Source organism: Hyla sarda, chromosome 6 (assembly GCF_029499605.1).
Source record: "Hyla sarda isolate aHylSar1 chromosome 6, aHylSar1.hap1, whole genome shotgun sequence".
Lineage (NCBI taxonomy): Eukaryota > Metazoa > Chordata > Amphibia > Anura > Hylidae > Hyla > Hyla sarda.
Window position 1 is genome coordinate 26992455 of NC_079194.1, and position 21315 is coordinate 27013769.

The window sequence follows — 21315 nt, forward strand, 5'->3', positions numbered from 1 at the left end:
ACTGGAAAAAAAAAAAAAAAAACGCTTTACCCCGAAAAAAATGCACCCACCTGAACCCCCAAAAAAACGCTGATCAGTGATAAATCACAGACAGCGGCGGGACTGGCTGCACACACAGGTACGGTCCGTCCGCACAGTATACGCCTGCTACTGGTGGCACGGACCGCCTATGGGTGCAAAAAATAAACCGCGTTAACCGAAAAAAGTGCCTGTACCACAAAAAAAACGCTGATCAGTGATAAATCACCGACAGCGGTGAGGCACGCCGCACACACACAGGTAAGGTCCGGCCACACAGTACACGCCTGCTACTGGTGGCACGGACCGCCTATGGGTGCAAAAACACGCTAGAAAACCCGAAAAAAAGCGCCGGCACCACAATAAAAAACGCTGATCAGTACTACGGGACTGATCAGCGGCGGGTGGGCTTTAACAAACGGTGGCGGACCGCTCTTTTATAACTAAGAGGGTCCGCACACACGCTTAGTGAAAAAAAAAAAAAAAAAAAGATCTGCACCAAAAAAAAAAGGCTGCAGCGACCCAGCAGGGTCGGGGTCACGCAGCTAAAGGTGCTACGGACCCACGGACACCCACTGAGGTACGCTGAAAAAAAGACAAAAAAAACCTTTTTTTTTTTAACCCTAACCTGTCCCTACCTAATCTAAAACTATCCCTGGCGATTTCTGTGCCAAGGGGCCACAGAAAGGGGGCAAGGGGCACTTTTTTTGGACTCAGGGGATGGTGGGCAGCACGGGGCTGCGTCCTGCACACCAGATCTCTGTGGAATGGTGGGCAGAACGGAGCAACGTGCTCCTAGCCTCCACCATCCCCTCCCATTACTATGTGATTGGTGTGGCCACTTTGGCCACCCAATCACAACTGTACTGAGGGGGTGGCCACAATGCCAGCCCCCAGTACAGCATGGATGGTGATTGGTGGTGTATACTACACCACCAGTCACCATCTATATCCGGGTCACAGGGTCACACGTGACCCTGATGACCCGGAACCGCTGCAGAACGCCGGTAAGTAGTTACCGGCGTCCTGCAGCGATCGCAGGTATAGGAGGTCCTCCGGACCTCCTCCTGCACACTGCCGGGATGTCTGCTGATAGAAATCAGCAGACATCCGGCGCCGATCCCCGCCCGGTGAGCGGCGGGGAACGGAATCGCAGCGCATCGCTCGTCTGAATTGACGAGCGATGCGCTGCGATCGCCGACATGGGGGGGCATAATGACCCCCCTCAGCGTTATGCCGCGATGCCTGCTGAACGATTTCAGCAGGCATCGGGCACCGGCTCCCCTCCGGCTAGCGGTGGGGGGCTGGGAATGGACAGGACGTACTCCTACGTCCTCGGTCCTTAAGGACTCGGAAACGGGGGCGTAGGAGTACGTCCATTGTCCTTAAGGGGTTAAAGGGGTTATCCAGGAAAAAACTTTTTTTTTTTTTTTACATCAACTGGCTCCAGAAAGTTAAACAGATTTGTAAATTACTTCTATTAAAAAATCTTAATCCTTTCAATAATTATCAGCTGCTGAAGTTGAGTTGATATTCTCTGTCTGGCAACAGTGCTCTCTGCTGACATCTCTGCTTGTCTCGGGGACTGCACAGAGTAGAAGAGGTTTGCTATGGGGATTTGCTTCTAAACTGGGCATTTCCCGAGACAGATGTCATCAGAGAGGACTTAGACAGAAAAGAACAACCTTAACTTCAGCAGCTCATAAGTAGTGAAAGGATTAAGATTTTTTAATAGAAGTAAATTACAAATCTGTTTAACTTTCTGGAGCCAGTTGATATATATAAAAAAACGTTTTTTCCTGGATAACCCCTTTAATGTTGCGCCGTATGATGTCTATAAAGAGCCGCAGATCCTGTTACAGTAGTTTAAGTATCAGTCGGCCAAGTCTGCAAATAAACACCGGGGGACTAAATCGGTTCCATTGGAGACGTCTAGTGTCACCGTCACCCAGCGCTGCCGCCGGAGGCTTCAAGGAAATGATTTATCTATGGAAAAAAAAAAAGGCAGAACTTTATTAGTTACATTTAGGACACTGCCCTGTTTTCTACAGTCACAATGATGGTTGCGGATCTGCCATAGATTTATTTACTTGGGAAAACCGTCGCATTTAGTGAATTATTTTGCAGTATTAATGGGGTATTCCAGGAAAAAAAAACTTCTTTTTATATATCAACTGGCTCCAGAAAGTTAAACAGATTTGTAAATTACTTCTATTAAAAAATCTTACTCCTTCCAATAATTATCAGCTGCTGAAGTTGAGTTGTTCTTTTCTGTCTGGCAACAGTGCTCTCTGCTGACATCTCTGCTTGTCTCAGGAACTGCACAGAGTAGAAGAGGTTTGCTATGGGGATTTGCTTCTACTCTGGACACGTGTCATCAGAGAGCACTTAGACAGAAAAGAACAACTCAACTTCAGGAGATCATAAGTACTGAAAGGATTAATATTTTTTTAATAGAAGTAATTTACAAATCTGTTTAACTCTCTGGAGCCAGTTGATATAGAAAAAAAAAGTTTTTTTTCCTGAATAACCCCTTTAAAGCTAGTAAATGTATGTCGAGCAATTACATATTTAAAGGGGGGAATGTGAGTTTTATAATTATTAGACTGTCAGTGCCCCCTAGTGGTGAATATTCAATAAACCACTGTAATGTATAGAAAGGCTCTGCAGATACTGCTAACATTTGAGAACTGGAAGATGAATTGTACTAGACCAGTGTCTCCTAACCTGTGTGCCTCCAGCTGTTGCAAAACTACAACTCCCAGCATGCCCAGACAGCCTTTAGCTGGTTTGTAATACTCGGCACTTAGTAAATCCCCCCCCCCCCTTAGACGACACAGTCTAAATCTTCCCCAGAATCCCATTCTCCAGCACTCAATGTTCCAAATTTTCGCTGGTCTCATTTTTCACATTAAAAGCGCCGTAATTGTAATCCATCTGGTTTTCTATTTCAGGTTATAGAAACTTTATCCAAACTCTCTCATACGCCCATCGCTCTGTCCTGTGGAATAAGGTCGGGTATCATCGATTTTTTTTGTCATTTTTTTCTCTCTCTCTGAATTGTTACTTGAAATTGTTGCTGTCCGCAGTTATTGATATATATATATATATATTTATATGGATATTTTCCAGACGCCTTTTGTTTCTGTGGTCGGGATTACATTTAGTGTAGTGCCGCCACATCTCAGACACATAGGGGTACAGGGAAGAATGTAAACTACAGAGAGGAGAATGTGAATCTTAACTTTTTGGACAGTATTTCCTAACCAGGGTGCCCCCAGCTGTTGCAAAACTACGACTCCCAGACAGCCGCAGGCTGTCCGGGCATGCTGGGAGTTGTAGTTTTGCAGTAACTGGAGGTACACTGGTTGTGAAACACTGGTCTAGTGTAAGTATTAAACAGCAATGGCATATATCAGTGATGGCGAACCTATGGCATACCTGCCACAAGTGGCATGCCGAGCCCCCTCTATGGTCACGCGGCCATAGTTCGCAAATCAGGGCCGGCTGGCCATCGGGCACACCGGGCATATGCCCGGTTGACCGAGCCATCCAGTGGGCCGTCTGTCTTGGCGAAATGTTTAAAAATGTATTAATTTTTTTAAATTTGCAGCTCCGGACACTCTTTACCCCTTCCTCCGGCCGTTCGAACCCCCTTCCTCCGGCCGCTCTTTACCCCTTCCTCCGGCCGCTCTTTACCCCTTCCTCCAGCCGCTCTTTACCCCTTCCTCCGGCCGCTCTATCCCCCTTCCTCCGGCCGCTCTATCCCCCTTCCTCCGGCAGCTCTATCCCCCTTCCTCCGGCCGCTCTATCCCCCTTCCTCCGGCCGCTCTATCCCCCTTCCTCCGTTCTCTCTATCCCCCTTCCTCCGGCCACTCTATCCCCCTTCCTCCGGCCACTCTATCCCCCTTCTTCCGGCCTCTCTATCCCCCATTCCTCCGGCAGCTCTATCCCCCTTCCTCCGGCCACTCTATCCCCCTTCCTCCGGCCACTCTATCCCCCTTCCTCCGGCCTCTCTATCCCCCTTCCTCCGGCCACTCTATCCCCCTTCCTCCGGCCACTCTATCCCCCATTCCTTCGGCCGCTCTTTACCCCTTCCTCCAGCCGCTCTATCCCCCTTCCTCCGGCCGCTCTATACCCCTTTCTCCAGCCACTCTATCCCCCATTCCTTTGGCCACTCTTTACCCCTTCCTCCGGCCGCTCTATCCCCCTTCCTTTGGCCGCTCTTTACCCCTTCCTCCGGCCGCTCTTTACCTATTCCTCCGGCCACTCTTTATCTATTCCTCCGGCCGCTCTATCCCTCCTTTCTCTGGCCGCTCTATCCCCCTTCCTCTGGCCGCTCTATCCCCCATTCCTTTGGCTGCTCTTTACCCCTTCCTCCGGCCGCTCTATCCCCCTTCCTTCGGCCTCTCTTTACCCCTTCCTCCAGCCGCTCTATCCCCCCTTCCTCCGGGTCGCTCTATCCCCCTTCCTCCGGCCGCTCTATCCCCCTTCCTCCAGCCTCTCTATCCCCCTTCCTCCGGCCTCTCTATCCCCCTTCCTCCGGCCACTCTATCCCCCTTCCTCCGGCCACTCTATCCCCCATTCCTTCGGCCGCTCTTTACCCCTTCCTCCGGCCGCTCTATCCCCCTTCCTCCGGCCGCTCTATCCCCCTTTCTCCAGCCACTCTATCCCCCTTCCTCCGGCCTCTCTATCCCCCATTCCATTGGCCACTCTTTACCCCTTCCTCCGGCCGCTCTATCCCCCTTCCTTTGGCCGCTCTTTACCCCTTCCTCCGGCCGCTCTTTACCTATTCCTCCGGCCACTCTTTATCTATTCCTCCGGCCGCTCTATCCCCCCTTTCTCTGGCCGCTCTATCCCCCTTCCTCTGGCCGCTCTATCCCCCATTCCTTTGGCTGCTCTTTACCCCTTCCTCCGGCCGCTCTATCCCCCTTCCTTCGGCCTCTCTTTACCCCTTCCTCCGGCCGCTCTATCCCCCCTTCCTCCGGGCCGCTCTATCCCCCTTCCTTTGGCCACTCTATCACCTTCCTCGGGCCACTCTATCCCCCTTCCTCCGGCCGCTCTATCCCCCCTTTCTCCGGCCACTCTATCCCCTTTCCTCCGGCCGCTCTTTACCTATTCCTCCGGCCTCTCTATCCCCCTTCCTCCGGCCACTCTATCCCCCTTCCTTCGGCCGCTCTATCCCCCTTCCTTCGGCCGCTCTTTACCCCTTCTTCCGGCCGCTCTATCCCCCTTCCTCCGGCCATTCTTAACCCCCTTCCTCCGGCCACTCTATCCCCCCTTCCTCTGGCCACTCTTAACCCCCTTCCTCCGGCCTCTCTATCCCCCTTCCTCCGGCCACTCTATCCCCCTTCCTCTGGCTTCTCTATCCCCCTTCCTCCGGCCACTCTATCCCCCTTCCTCCGGCCACTCTATCCCCCATTCCTTCAGCCGCTCTTTACCCCTTCCTCCAGCCGCTCTATCCCCCTTCCTCCGGCCGCTCTATCCCCCTTGCTCCTGCCACTCTATCCCCCTTCCTCCGGCCTCTCTATCCCCCATTCCTTTGGCCACTCTTTACCCCTTCCTCCAGCCACTCTATCCCCTTTCCTCCGGCCTCTCTATCCCCCATTCCTTTGGCCACTCTTTACCCCTTCCTCCGGCCGCTCTATCCCCCTTCCTTTGGCCGCTCTTTACCCCTTCCTCCGGCCGCTCTTTACCTATTCCTCCGGCCACTCTTTATCTATTCCTCCGGCCGCTCTATCCCTCCTTTCTCTGGCCGCTCTATCCCCCTTCCTCTGGCCGCTCTATCCCCCATTCCTTTGGCTGCTCTTTACCCCTTCCTCCGGCCGCTCTATCCCCCTTCCTTCGGCCTCTCTTTACCCCTTCCTCCAGCCGCTCTATCCCCCCTTCCTCCGGGTCGCTCTATCCCTCTTCCTCCGGCCGCTCTATCCCCCTTCCTCCAGCCTCTCTATCCCCCTTCCTCCGGCCACTCTATCCCCCTTCCTCCGGCCTCTCTATCCCCCTTCCTCCGGCCACTCTATCCCCCTTCCTCCGGCCACTCTATCCCCCATTCCTTCGGCCGCTCTTTACGCCTTCCTCCGGCCGCTCTATCCCCCTTCCTCCGGCCGCTCTATCCCCCTTTCTCCAGCCACTCTATCCCCCTTCCTCCGGCCTCTCTATCCCCCATTCCTTTGGCCACTCTTTACCCCTTCCTCCGGCCGCTCTATCCCCCTTCCTTTGGCGCTCTTTACCCCTTCCTCCGGCCGCTCTTTACCTATTCCTCCGGCCACTCTTTATCTATTCCTCCGGCCGCTCTATCCCCCCTTTCTCTGGCCGCTCTATCCCCCTTCCTCTGGCCGCTCTATCCCCCATTCCTTTGGCTGCTCTTTACCCCTTCCTCCGGCCGCTCTATCCCCCTTCCTTCGGCCTCTCTTTACCCCTTCCTCCGGCCGCTCTATCCCCCCTTCCTCCTGGCCGCTCTATCCCCCTTCCTCTGGCCACTCTATCACCTTCCTCGGGCCACTCTATCCCCCTTCCTCCGGCCGCTCTATCCCCCCTTTCTCCAGCCACTCTATCCCCCTTCCTCCGGCCGCTCTTTACCTATTCCTCTGGCCTCTCTATCCCCCTTCCTCCGGCCACTCTATCCCCCTTCCTTCGGCCGCTCTATCCCCCTTCCTTCGGCCACTCTTTACCCCTTCTTCCGGCCGCTCTATCCCCCTTCCTCCGGCCATTCTTAACCCCCTTCCTCCGGCCACTCTATCCCCCCTTCCTCTGGCCACTCTTAACCCCCTTCCTCCGGCCTCTCTATCCCCCTTCCTCCGGCCACTCTATCCCCCTTCCTCTGGCCTCTCTATCCCCCTTCCTCCGGCCACTCTATCCCCCTTCCTCCGGCCACTCTATCCCCCATTCCTTCGGCCGCTCTTTACCCCTTCCTCCAGCCGCTCTATCCCCCTTCCTCCGGCCGCTCTATCCCCCTTGCTCCTGCCACTCTATCTCCCTTCCTCCGGCCTCTCTATCCCCCATTCCTTTGGCCACTCTTTACCCCTTCCTCCGGCCGCTCTATCCCCTTCCTCTGGCCGCTCTATCCCCCTTCCTCTGGCCGCTCTATCCCCCATTCCTTTGGCTGCTCTTTACCCCTTCCTCCGGCCGCTCTATCCCCCTTCCTTCGGCCTCTCTCTACCCCTTCCTCCGGCCGCTCTATCCCCCCTTCCTCCGGGCCGCTCTATCCCCCTTCCTCTGGCCACTCTATCGCCTTCCTCAGGCCACTCTATCCCCCTTCCTCCGGCCACTCTATCCCCCCTTTCTCCGGCCACTCTATCCCCCTTCCTCCGGCCGCTCTTTACCTATTCCTCCGGCCTCTCTATTCCCCTTCCTCCGGCCACTCTATCCCCCTTCCTTCGGCCGCTCTATCCCCCTTCCTTCGGCCGCTCTTTACCCCTTCTTCCGGCCGCTCTATCCCCCTTCCTCTGGCCGCTCTTTACCCCTTCTTCCGGCCGCTCTATCCCCGTTCCTCCGGCCGCTCTTTTCCCCTTCCTCTAGCTGCTCTATCCCCCTTCCTCCGGCCGCTCTATCCCCCTTCCTCAGGCCATTCTTAACCCCCTTCCTCCGGCCACTCTATCCCCCCTTCCTCCAGCCACTCTATCCCACCTTCCTTCGGCGGCTCAATCCCCCCTTCCTCCGGCCGCTCTATGTATTATGTATGTATTTTATATTATGTATGTATGTGGTGGCACTTTGAGGGGAAAAAAAGTTGATGTGCATTACGGTTTGGGCACTCGGGCTCAAAAAGGTTCACCATCACTGGTATATATGGACTATGGTTTTGTACAACGTCAGGTAACGCTTCTACCATCCCATGAAACAGAATCTCCTTGTAAGCTGTGACGCGACGTCACAGCCGCCTCAGATAGGAATACTATTCCTGGAAGTGCAGAAAATGTGTCTGACTTCCGACAACCCTACCGATCAGCTGACCATATCCAGTGCTGTAAATATGACCGTGACTGTTCCTGGTACTGCAGCTCAGTCCCACATGAACAGGATTGAGCTGCAGTATCAGGTGCAGCCACTACATAATGGAAGGTGCTGTCTTTGGTAAACCTTGAAGAGGCTGCAGTGTTTGAATGTCGCATTACATCCTTTTTAGTCAGCTGATCGGTGTGGGCGGGGCGTGCAGAGACTCGGACACTGACCAATCTGATATTGATGGCCATTTTTTGCCCATATAATCACTCACCGTCACCATTCCTACATCGCCATCTGTTTTATTCTGGCACAGCTGCATCCATGCGTTTCATTACTGTAACTGGGTCATGTGAACACGTCTGACCCACTGAAAATCACAGTGCGTAATGCATTGGAGAAAGTGATCATTTGACTTCCTGTGAGCTACAGGATGACATCATCACCTATCAGATCCCTCCTGCTAGCTTCCCCCACCCCTCCCAGCTCCATCTGTATACTGCTATACAGTGCATTGTAGATTAAAGTCATTGTCCCATTATAAAATATTATTTTTATAGCATAGATTCATGTTTTCCAACCAGTGTACCTCCAACTGGTGCAAAACTACAACTCCAAGCATGTCCAGGCATGCTGGTAGTTGTAGTTTTGCAACAACTGGAGGCACACTGGATAAGAAACACTGGCCTAGATCATAAAAAATAATGTTTTCCATTTACATGTTGGTAAAAAGTATTCAGTGAAAAGCTATCATATTTACTGACATAGTATAGCACCACCTGCTGTTCAAAGTGTATAGCAATGAGCACATCCACCTACTGAGCTGAGTGCTGGAGGACACACATGATCAGTCACTCCCACACAACCAGGTCTCTGCATAGTAAATCTACTTCACTGCAGGGCAGCCAATAGAAATAGATTTCTGCCCTGTGGTAATAACATGGTAGTATCGCTGAGAAAACTTTTGCAGGAAGCAAGAAAGCATTATTATGTCTACTGCCAGAGGTGGAAGGAGAAGAATCTCTGTAATAAAAGCTGAGAAGACTTCTAATGCAGGGGACATAATAAAGCATTATACTGTCTGCTTCCAGAGGTGGAAGGAGGAGAGCCTCTGTAATAACATGGCAGCATATCTGAGAAGACTTTTTTTTGCAGGATAAGTAAGAAAGCATTATACTGTCTACTGCCAGAGGTGGAAGGAGGAGAACCTCTGCAATAGCAGAACATTATAGCAGAGAGGACACCTTCTGCAGGAGAAACCAGAAGGGACTATAATGTTAGATGCCATAGGTGGAAGGAGGAGACCCTCAGTAATAACATGCCAGTATAGTTCAGAACATTTCTTATGCTGCCAGAGGTGGAAGGAGGAGAGCCTCTGCAGTATCAGGGCAGTAAAACTGAGAAGACTCCTTTTTGCAGGGGAAGTAAGAAAGGATTGTACTGTCTATTGCCAGAGGTGGAAGAAGGAGAGCCTTTATAATAACATGGCAGTATAAATGAGAAAACTTCTTATGCAGGGGATGTAAGAATGCGTTATACTGACTGCTGCCAGAGGTGGAAGAAGGAGGGTCTCTGTAATGACATGGCAGTATAGCTAAGAAGACTTCTTATTCAGGGGACGAAAGAAAGCGTTATACTGACTGCTGCCAGAGGTGGAAGGAGGAGAGCCTCTGTAAAAGCAGTGCTATAAAACTGAGAAGATTTCTTTTGTAGGGGAAGTAAGAAAGCAGTATACAGTCTGCTGCCAGATGTGGAAGAAGGAGAACTTCTGCAATAACAGGACGTTATAGCAGAGAGGACACCTTCTGTAGGTGTCAGAAGGGACTATATTGTTAGATGCCAGAGGTGGAAGGAGGAGACCCTCTGTAATAACATGCCAGTATAGTTCAGAACAATCTTTATGCTGGGGAGGGAATAAAGCATTATATTGTCTGCTGCCAGAGGTGGAGGGAGGAGAGACTCTGCAGTATCAGGGCAGTAAAACTGAGAAGATTCCTTTTGGCAGGGGACGTTAGAAAACGCTATACTGACTGCTACCAGAGGTAGAAAGAGAAGAGCCTCTATAATAACATGGAAGTATAGCTGAGAAGGCTTCTTATGCAGGGGACATAAGAAAATGTTATACAGACTGCTGCCAGAGGTGGAAGGAGGAGAGCCTCTGTAATAACATGGAAGTATAGCTGAGAAGGCTTCTTATGCAGGGGATGTAAAAAAATGTTATACTGACTGCTGCCAGAGGTGGAAGGAGGAGAGCCTCTGTAATAGCAGGGCAGTATAACTGAGAAGACTTCTTTTGCAGGGGAAGTAAGATAGCATTATACTGTATGCTTCCAGAAGTGGAAGGAGGAGAGCCTCTGCAAAACAGGGAAAGATAGCAGAGAGGACTCCTTCTGCAGGGAAAGTCAGAAGAGACTATATTATCAATATTTTCAGGTGCCAGGGAGAGAAGGAGCAGAACCCCTATAGTAATATGTTGGTATAGCTGAGGAGACTCCTTCTGTAGTGGAAGAAAGAAAAGAATATATTGTAAACTTCTTACAGAGAGAAAGGAGTAGAGTCTCTGTAGTAACATGACAGAAGACTCCTCCTGCATGGGACATAAATAGGGACTACACTGTCATCTGCCAGAAGTGAAAGGAGACTGATTTAGCTCAGAACCCACCTCCAGCTGCACCAAGGGTCCCCTATGTAGGCAAATAATTATAGAAAAAAGTATATTTATCCTACAAACACTGCAAACACATTAATACAATTATTAACAGCCATTTGATATGAAATGATCCATGGGATTACCCCTTTAACCTCAGCCGTCTCTTCATATCGAGGTCTTTGATAATTTAGTGATGCCGTATCACTTTCATGCAGCCCGCACCTCACGTTACTTTATTTGATTCAATAACTCCAAGTACAACTGTGCTTAATATTATAACATGGGAAAGCCATGAATATTTCACTAAGGTTTAATGTTTTCATCTATTATGCAGCACTACAGGAAAATCTGTGAATATTAATTCTACAAGAAAATCTTGTTATTGCAAAGATAGGACATAGGAGAAACATCCTCAACATCCAGAGAAAATCCATTAGGAAGTGGAGCGTATATTAATTTAACTGCTGATGGGGAATGATGATGAATTATTCACCCGCCATCTAGTATCACGGTAGTTATGAATTGTACACCATGACGCTGAGAAAGGCGGAGCAGGAAGGAAAACCCGTCAAGTGAGAATGTCCGCCGCATTATATTAGCAGTCAATAATATAGGAATGTATTCTTCATGCACAGTTTTTGCTACATTTCATTGGTTGCATATTCATAGTCCTGTTATTTTATTACTTTTCGTTACATTGTTGATTGTAGCAAGGTTATGTGCAATGGATTTATTGAAGTGGAGACTGGTATTTGCCTTCTATAGCTCTAGTGGGTACTGAGTCTTATTAAGGAGATCCTGCTGGTGTATGTGACTCTACATTCAGTGCATTATGGGAGAAAAAGTATGCAAATGAGCTCTTCTCTAGAAAGACGAAGACCGTCTCTCCAGTGCCACCTCTAGGTAGCTGTGTTGTATGTCAGTTTCAACTTTGCAACATATCTTGGGTTTGTATGTGACTCTAGAACAGTGTTTCTCAACCAATGTGCTTCCAGTTGTTGCATAAACTACAACTCCCAGCATGTGTGGGAGTTGTCACTTTGCAACAGCTGGAGACACACTGGTTGGAAAAGACTGCTCTAGAGAAAGAGAGTTGTGTCCCATATGGAGGAGAATTAATTTGTTATAGAAAAATCTAACACTTCTCTTGTGTTCTTTTGCTCAGACCGTTCCCAACAGAAGAAAGTGTCCAAGATGAGGACATCTATAAAGGATTGCCTGACTTAATTGAGTATGTAATCATTTTATCTATCTATCTATTTATCTATCTATCTATCTCATATGTATCTATCTATCTATCTATCTATCTATTTATCTGTCTCATATCTATCTATTTATCTATCTATCTCATATCTATCTATTTATCTATCTATCTCATATCTATCTATCTCATATCTTTCTATCTATCTCATATCTATCTATCTATCTATCTATCTATCTATCTCATATCTATCTATCTATCTATCACATATCTATCTATCTAGCTATCTATCTCATATCTATCTATCTATCTCATATCTATCTATCTCATATCTATCTATCTCATATCTATCTATCTATCTATCTATCTATCTATCTCATATCTATCTATCTCATATCTATCTATCTATCTATCTCATATCTATCTCATATCTATCTATCATCTATCTCATATCTATCTCATATCTATCTATCTATCTATCTATCTATCTATCTCATATCTATCTATATATCTATCTAGTTCAACAAAGGCAGCAGCACCCCGGGATAGATGAAAGTGTGTCAGGCTTTATTCATCAGATTCCACAGTGGCATGTGATGAATAAAGGCTGACACGCTTTCATCTATCCCGGGGTGCTGCTGCCTTTGTTGAACTGGTTATCTACAGGGGCCCTTGACCCAGACCCGACCAGCTTGCACTCGCTCTCATTTTTCGGGGAGTGCGGTCCTTTTTGTGGATCTATCTATCTCATATCTATCTACCTATCTCATTTCTATCTATCTATGTATCTATCTATCTAATATCTATCTATCTCATATCTATCTATCTATCTATCTATCTCATATCTATCTATCTCATATCTATCTATCTATGTATCTATCTCATATCTATCTATCTAATATCTATCTATCTCATATCTATCTATCTATGTATCTATCTATCTAATATCTATCTATCTATCTATCTCATATCTATCTATCTATCTATCTATCTATCTCATATCTATCTATTATTTATCTATCTATCTATCTATCTATCTCATATCTATCTATTATTTATCTATTATCTATCTATTATCTATCTATCTTACTATCTATCTATCTCATATCTATCTATTTATCTATCTATCTCATATCTATCTATCTATCTCATATCTATCTATCTATCTATCTATCTATCTATCTCATATCTATCTATCTCATATCTATCTATCTATGTATCTATCTCATATCTATCTATCTAATATCTATCTATCTCATATCTATCTATCTATGTATCTATCTATCTAATATCTATCTATCTATCTATCTATCTCATATCTATCTATCTATCTCATATCTATCTATTATTTATCTATCTATCTATCTATCTCATATCTATCTATTATTTATCTATTATCTATCTATTATCTATCTATCTTACTATCTATCTATCTCATATCTATCTATTTATCTATCTATCTCATATCTATCTATCTCATATCTATCTATCTATCTGTCTATATCTATCTCATATCTATCTATCTATGTCGTATCTCTCATATCTCTCTATCTATCTATCTATCTATCTCATATCTATCTCATATCTATCTATCTCTTATCTATCTATCTATCTCATATCTCTCTATCTATCTATCTATCTATCTATCTATCTATCTATCTATCTCATATCTATCCCATATCTATCTATCTCTTATCTATCTATCTATCTATCTATCTATCTCATATCTATCTCATATCTATCTATCTATCTCATATCTATCTCATATCTATCTATCTCATATCTATCTATATATCTATCTATCTATCTCATATCTATCTGTCTATCTATCTCATATCTATCTATCTATCTCATATCTATCTCATAAATATCTATCTATCTCATATCTATCTATATCTATCTATCTGACTGGACATACTATAGGGAGATTATCAATACCTGTGTAGAGGAAGACCAGTGCAGTTGCCCATAGCAACCAATCAGCTCGCTTCATTTTTAACAAGGCCAGTGAAATGTGAAAGAAGCGATATAATTGGTTGCTATGGGGAACTGCTTCTCTTTCCCCCTACACAGGTTATGGTATACCTCCTCCATTTCATATACCTGGGATAAACTTATGTCTATAAGGCTTTGTCCATTGGCTGCCCGGGCAATCTGCAGCAACAACAGCTGGAGGCACCCTGGTTGGGAAACACTGAGATAAGGACATGGGGCACAGAAAAGAGAAAGGGGGAGATTTATCAACCTGTGCAGAGGAAAAGTCGACCAGTTGCCCATAGCAACCAATCAGATGACCTCTTTTATATTGCTGAGGCCCTTTTAAAAATGAAAGAAGCGATCTGATTGGTTGCTATGGGCAACTGCACACCTTTTCCTCTACACAGGTTGATAAATCTCCCAAAAAGTCTTCTTTTTAGCCAGTGTCTGTCTCGGTAACTCTCACTGTTGTACATTGGTCTTCTTCTCCATAGAGATTGTTGCTATCTTGGCTGACATGTTTGCGGCAGATACATCTCCGTCACGTTGGTGGTCGTTGCGATCGATAATCGCTCAGGAGACTTATTTTTTATTTTTTTGTCTTACAGTGAATCCGGGATGGAAGAAGATGACGAGTTGTATTATGACTGTGTGTACAGGGAGGATGAAGCCGATGAAGTATATGAAGATCTTATGAAGGCCGAGGCGACAGCGCCCAGTGTAAGCACCGACGCTTCTCCGACGACTCTTATGTGCACCGAATGTGACCTGTAACCACAGACTCCTCTGCCACTACAGGCCATTGCCACAAACATCTGGTTTCTGTATAAAATCCTGCACAATAATCATAGTAATAATACTAATAGAGTCTTCTACTATCCAGGAATACAAACAGAGTTAATTTCTTTCAAAAACGGCACCGCCCCTGTCATCAGGTTATGTGTGGTATTACAATTTGGGTGACTTCACTTCAATAGATCTGAGCTGCGTTACCACATACTAGGGTTGTCACCTGGATGGTATTTTACTGGCACAGCCGGTATTTTGGCCACCCTGCCGGTATTTTTATATTAAAAATACCGGCAATGCAATGGTTGGTATTTATCCAACCAATCGTCCAATTCCCGGAATGTTGCACCATATACTATACTAGTGTTTCCTAACCAGAGCGCCTCCAGCTGTTGCAAAACTACAACTCCCAGCAAGCCCGGACAGCCGTTGGCTGTCCGGGCATGCTGGGATTTGTAGTTTTGCAACAGCTGGAGGCACTCCTGGTTGGGAAACACTGACCTATACTATATACTTCTATATAGTCCAACATGCTGGGAGTTGTAGTTTTCATTTGGGGCAGCTGCTGAGCCACAGACTGTATCAGGGCATGCTGGGAGTTGTAGTTAGTAACTAACTGCAACTCTAGAATTTAAAAAAATAAAATAAAAAAGTCACATAAAATAAAAAAATGGTGCTGTTAAAAACTACAGATCGGGGCGCAAAAAATGACCCTTATACAGGCATGTATAAGGAGAAATAAAAAAAGTTATAGGGGTCGGAATAGGCCAAAATTTCCCCAGCATATGTTTATCCTGTGATGTCACGCATATATAATTCATTATGTAAATTAGCATGGTCAGTATTTTTTTGCAAGAAAGATGGCAGCCCTACATACAACCTGATAACAGATGTAGGGTTTGTTTGTTTGTTTTTTCGGAAAAAATCAGCTTTGTTGTTCCAATCCTGGATAACATCTTTAAGGTAGGGTCACACGTAACGGATCCGCAGCGTGTTTTTTACGCTGCAGATTCGCTGATTACCCGACCCTATAGTGTGCCTCCAGCTGTTCCCCCCCCCCTGTGTCCTGCTCTCAGCTATGAGCAGCCACACAGAGACCTGCGAATGGCTGCACACACGCATAGTGTACTCACAGATATCGCGTAGCGGCAGTGATGTCTGAGTGCACTGAGCATGCGCACGGCGACACGAATGTGTGGCTGCTCATAGCGGAGAATTGCTGCTGCGACCCCCCCTTGAGCTGGAGGCATACTATACGGTTGGGTCATCAGCGGATCCGCAGCGTAAAACACGCTGCGGATCCATTACGTGTGACCCTACTTTTAAGGGGTATTCCGGTTGTAACAATGAATAGACAACAGCTGATAAATCGGTGGGAGTCTGACGGTGATAACAGGAGAAAGAAGCATTTTTATCTTCTAAGATAAATTGCTAAGGTGCTTATATTCACTTGTACTATTGATCTATACAAATTTTGTTCAACAGAAAAAAAACTTTTGACCTGCAATAGAGACATGTCAAAAGATTTGATGTGTTGGGGTCTCAGTGGTGGTACCCCTACCAATGGCTAGAATGAGCTCTTCTCTCCTCGCTGCATAAGATGGACTCCATAGACTTACTATAAAGTCCATCTCCTGCATTAAGCAGTAAAACAGGGGGAACACTCAGCTGTATGCTTCTCTCTGCTTATATAAGCAATAAGTGAGGGTCTGAGGACCCAAACCACAACAGATTGAAACATTTGACTTGCCAAAAGTTATTTTAAATGACAGTAACATTACAGGTAAATTGTATACACTGTGTAATGCAGTGTTTCCCAACCAGGGTGCCCACAGTTGTTGTTAAACTACAACTTGCAGCCGAGGGCTGTCCGGGCTGCTGGGAGTTGCATTTTAGCAACAGCTGGAGGCCACCTGGTAGTATCTGAGTTAGGCTGGGTTCACATCATGTTTTCTCCCATACGGGAGCGCATACGGCAGGGGGGAGCTAAAACCTCGCACTCCCGTGTGCCTTTCTATGCGCTCCCGTATGTAATTCATTTACGGCTCATTTTTGCGCCGTATGCGCTTTTTCCCCGGACCTAAAACTGAGCGCAAAAATGAGCCGACCGGACCGAACGTTTCACTCCGGCCGGCTCATTGAAATGAATTACATACGGGAGCGCATAGAAAGGCATACGGGAGCGCGAGGTTTTAGCGGTTTTAGCCGTATGCGCTCCCGTGTGGGAGAAAACGTGATGTGAACCCAGCCCTTACTTTAAAGTACAAACTCAAGGTGGGTGGTGGTTTAAAGATATTTTCTGACCCGGTAATGTTAGGCTGTATATATGGCATCAACCAAAAAGGAGTTATATTCACCTTCCAGCCCAGTGATTCTCAAGCACCAACCTATCTCAGGTCTTTGTCCAGTGAGAACTTGTCATCTCAAAACGGTGACTTCAGGTTCACTTTTATAGGGCTTTAAAACCATTTCAGATCATTGTTGGTTATTTTTTTTATTTTCGATTGATAATTGAGGTATTCTGTCTCCATAGAGAACTGCCGAGAGTGACATCCGGAGCTGTTGCCTCTTAGAAATAAAGCAGACAGAGGAGAAATATTCGGAAACCTTGGACTCTATAGAAAAGGTACGTGATGTGACCGATGATAGTACAGGACAGATTCATTATTATCCATCCTGTAATGGGTCTTGCTGGATCCACATTTGGGTTTCAGGGTTTTATTGGTTAGAATATCATAGTCTGCTCTGCTCTCATGACCATCGAAGATCAACAGAAACCAGATATTAAAGGGGAACTCCGGTACATAACATTTTATCCCCTATCCAGAGCATAGGGGAAAACTGTCTGATTGCAGAGAGGTTCGACTGTTGCACTCTGATCTCCGATCTCCTGCCCGACGCCCCAGCTCTCCTCGTGCATTAAGCTATTTCTGCTCTGTGCAAGGAGACTGTTGACCACTGCACAAAGCTGTGGCCAACATGCTCCCTTTATGTATCTTTATTGGAGAGCTGGAGATACACGAGCGCTGTAACTACGGATCTCACATAGAGATGCATGGAAGGGAGCGTGTCAACCGCACAGAAATGTTCAGAATACCAGGGCACCAAGCAGGAGATTAGAAACTTATCCCCTATCCTGTGGGTAGAGGATAAGATGTTATATACCAGAACTCCCCTTTAAAGGGGTACTCAGGTGGAAAACTTTTTTTTTTTTTAAATGAACTTGTGCCAGAAAGTTAAACAGATTTGTAAATCACTTCTATTAAAAAATCTTAATCCTTTTAGTACTTTTTAGCAGCTGAATGCTACAGAGGAAAATCTTTTCTTTTTGAATTTCTTTTTTGTCTTGTTCACAGTGCGCTCTGCTGACACCTCTGTCCGTGTCAGGAACTGTCCAGAGCAGCATAGGTTTGCTAAGGGGATTTTCTCCTGCTCTGGACAGTTCCTGATACGGGCATCAGGTGTCAGCAAAGAGCACTGGACAAGACAAAAAAGAAATTCAAAAATAAAAGAATTTCCTCTGTAGCAAACAGCTGCTAAAAAGTACTGAAAGGATTAAGATTTTTTAATAGAAGTAATTTACAAATCTGTTTTAACTTTCTGGTAACAGTTCACTTATAAAATAAAAGTTTTCCACCGGAGTACCCCTTTAAGTTTGGCTTCCATCCATGTGGGCCACAGTGGTGCCCCAGCACTGCAGAAAATAGAACCTTCTAGGCTGAATTCACACCAGTGTTGTGTTTTCCATTCTGCTACTTAGTCATTGGAGCAGAACAATGAAAGAAGAGCAATGGCTGATCTCTTACACTCCAGACACAAACGATGCCTGGCAAACCCCATTAAAGTCTATGGGGGAGATTCATCAAGACTTGTGTTGAGGAAAAGTCGACCAGTTGCCCATAGCAACCAATTACATTGCTTCATTTATTTTTCAGAGGCCTTTTCAAAAATGAAAGAAGTGATCTGATTGGTTACTGTGGGCAACTGGTCAACTTTTCCTTAACACAAGTCTTGATAAATCTCCCTCTTTGTTTTTTCGATCATCACAGAAGGTCGAAAAAACTTTTATTATTTATGGATACGAGTTAAAAAAACATGTCACATCAGAAAGGCACATAGACCTCGGAAAAATGTGAGATTGACGTGTTTCTGGTCCTTAGTTCCTTAGTCATAATCTTAAAAAAAACTGGATGTATAACCCCTTGATCTGATAAGTGTTTTATTAATAAGTCTTCTGTTCCTTCTTTCTGTCAATTTGGAAAAGAGGGAGCAAGAAGGTGAATAACACATGACTATATAAAAGAAGGTAGCGGGAGGCACTCACCAGGCTTCGATACAAGTAGGCTTTATTCTTCATAAGTGCAAATACAACAGCATGGTCAGGTGCATGTTTCTTCTTTTACAGTTCTTTATGGATCCACTGAAGAAATTCTTGCCTACAACTGACCTGCTAAAAATATTTGTTAATATTCCTGTAAGTAAAGTTCATTGAAAATATCTGTTTTCTTTTAATTCCTGTGCACGGGTTGTAGAAAAAGTATTTTCTCTAGTGACAATGTGAAGGCGCAGGTGCAGAATAATATGTAAAGTTTGTGACACTAGAATTATGGTTCTGTGCGGTGTATTACGAGGGTTGTGGTTTCGTGTGGCCAAGGCCGGTTTTAGGCTTAGCGTGGCCCTGGGCATTATCAAAAGTGGGGCCCCAAAAGTCGTAATAGTGCACTAACCAGATTTGCACATTTTTGGTCACTTCAAATACCATAAAAAATACCTAAAAAGCTATTGAAAAGTCCCATCAAAACAAATATTGTACCGATAACTACAAATCACAGCGCAAAAAATGACCTCATACATCCCAATATACAGAAAAATAAAAGAGTTATAGGGATCAGAATAGTACAATTTTATATTTTTGTATAGTTCCCCCACATCAGGTTGGCAGTATAGTTCCCCAACATTAGGCTGGCAGTGGTAGTTCCCCCACATTAGATTGGCAGTATAGTTCCCCCACATTAGGTTCGCAGTATAGTTCCCCAACATTAGGCTGGCAGTGGTAGTTCCCCCACATTAGGTTGGCTGCATAGTTCCCCCACATTAGGTTCGCAGTATAGTTCCCCCACATTAGGCTGGCAGTGGTAGTTCCCCCACATTAGGTTGGCAGTATAATTCCCCAACATTAGGTTGGCAGTATAGTTCCCCCACATTAGGTTCGCAGTATAGTTCCCCCACATTAGGTTGGCAGTATAGTTCCCCCACATTAGGTTCGCAGTATAGTTCCCCCACATTAGGTTGGCAGTGGTAGTTCCCCCACATTAGGTTGTAGTCCCCCACATTAGGTAGGCAGTGGCCCCCACAGACTTACAGCCTTCAGCCATATACAGTGTATGACTGGAGGCTGTATGCATGTATACTGCCCCACTTCAGTGCTCTGACAACCGCTCCGGAGTCACGATCTACTGCTATGACCTATAGGCCATAGCAGTAGGTCCCGGGACCAGAGGAGCGGTGTTCGGAGCACCGAAGCTGATGTGCAGTTTGTAACTTACCATGCCGGCCAGCGCGCGTCCTCCTCCACGAAGATCCGCTCCTCCGTTCCTATGGGCGCACGCACGGGACGTCAGTGATTTCGCTGCGTCTGCTACCTCCCGGCGGCTCCTGCGCTTTTAAAGTTAACGTGGGGCAGCAGAAAGGTAACTGGGACACAGGGATGTCCCCAATGTGAAGGGGGCCCCCTGCGGGCTGCTCAGTGGCGGCCCGCAGGGGGCCCCCTGGGGGATGGGGGTGCTGGGCAATTGCACGGTTTGCCCCGCCTTAACGCCTGCCCTACTTGTGGCTTGAGTGGTGCAACTCTGTGTCACCATGAAGAATTTCCACAACCACTACTTCAATGAAGCTGAAATCCATACACAAGGCCCTGGGAAATAATACCTCCCAAACGTGGTAGTTTACTGTACTTCTGGCGCAGATCCGGACAATAACAATGTTTTGGTTTATGTTAGGGATATAATTAAACTTTTTGGCATACCATTTTAGTTCAGGAGCAAGTGGTAGATTGTCACCAGTCAGTTGTCTCACTGTGTTGCACATAGTCTTGTGAATTTGAACATATTTACTAGGAAATTGTTCTTGTTATCGTACTTTTCTCTGCTTAGCTTTGGTAATGTGTTTTCTTGTTTCCAGTGCTAAGACTCAGAGGTTAGGTCTATTCTAGGCATAATGGCCGACATTTATCATTGTCTTTAGACTTTTTTTTGTGTCTACAAAGGGCGCAAAAAAAAAAGGCACAAGCAGGGATTATTTGCGCCTTTTGGTTTACACATTTCTGCTGATTTTGAGTTGCAATCCACTGATTTTGGCAATACACAGGATATGGACGGGTTTTATGAACTGCGCCTTTTCACAAAAAAGGCGAAAAGCCACTGTAAAATGTCTCTAAAACTACACCAGCCCAGACTTTTTGGTGTATGTGAAGAGTAAAATTTCAGAAAATGTGACCTGCACAAAATTTATCAAATGCTCTGTGAACATTTAATAAATTTGGTGCTCCGGCACATTACCAGCACACAAAAAAAGGTGTCGAAAAATGCTTCACTTACACCTACAATGATAAATGCCGGCCAATGTCTGCCATTATGCCGACAAAATAAAGTAAAGAACCCCCGTCTGTGCTGGTGTAGAAACCTTCTTTCCTGTAGACGTAGAGGATGCCCCATTGTTATAGATACAGTCCTGGGTACAA

General features: G+C 46.0%; 1 protein-coding gene across 9 annotated transcripts in view; it reads left to right on the forward strand.

The window, feature by feature from the left end:
• VAV3 (vav guanine nucleotide exchange factor 3) overlaps positions 1-21315 on the forward strand; it is a 266286-nt gene that overhangs the window by 127416 nt on the left and 117555 nt on the right. For 6 of the 9 annotated variants that reach the window (XM_056523396.1, XM_056523393.1, XM_056523395.1 and 3 more), the window contains 5 exons: positions 2973-3031; positions 11775-11840; positions 14396-14507; positions 17110-17202; positions 18982-19050. In XM_056523396.1, coding sequence (XP_056379371.1) covers positions 2973-3031; positions 11775-11840; positions 14396-14507; positions 17110-17202; positions 18982-19050 — 399 coding nt within the window. Of the gene's footprint in view, positions 1-2972; positions 3032-11774; positions 11841-13783; positions 13890-14104; positions 14243-14395; positions 14508-17109; positions 17203-18981; positions 19051-21315 lie in introns of those variants that run through there. The other 3 variants (XM_056523399.1, XM_056523398.1, XM_056523400.1) reach the window with 3 other exon arrangements.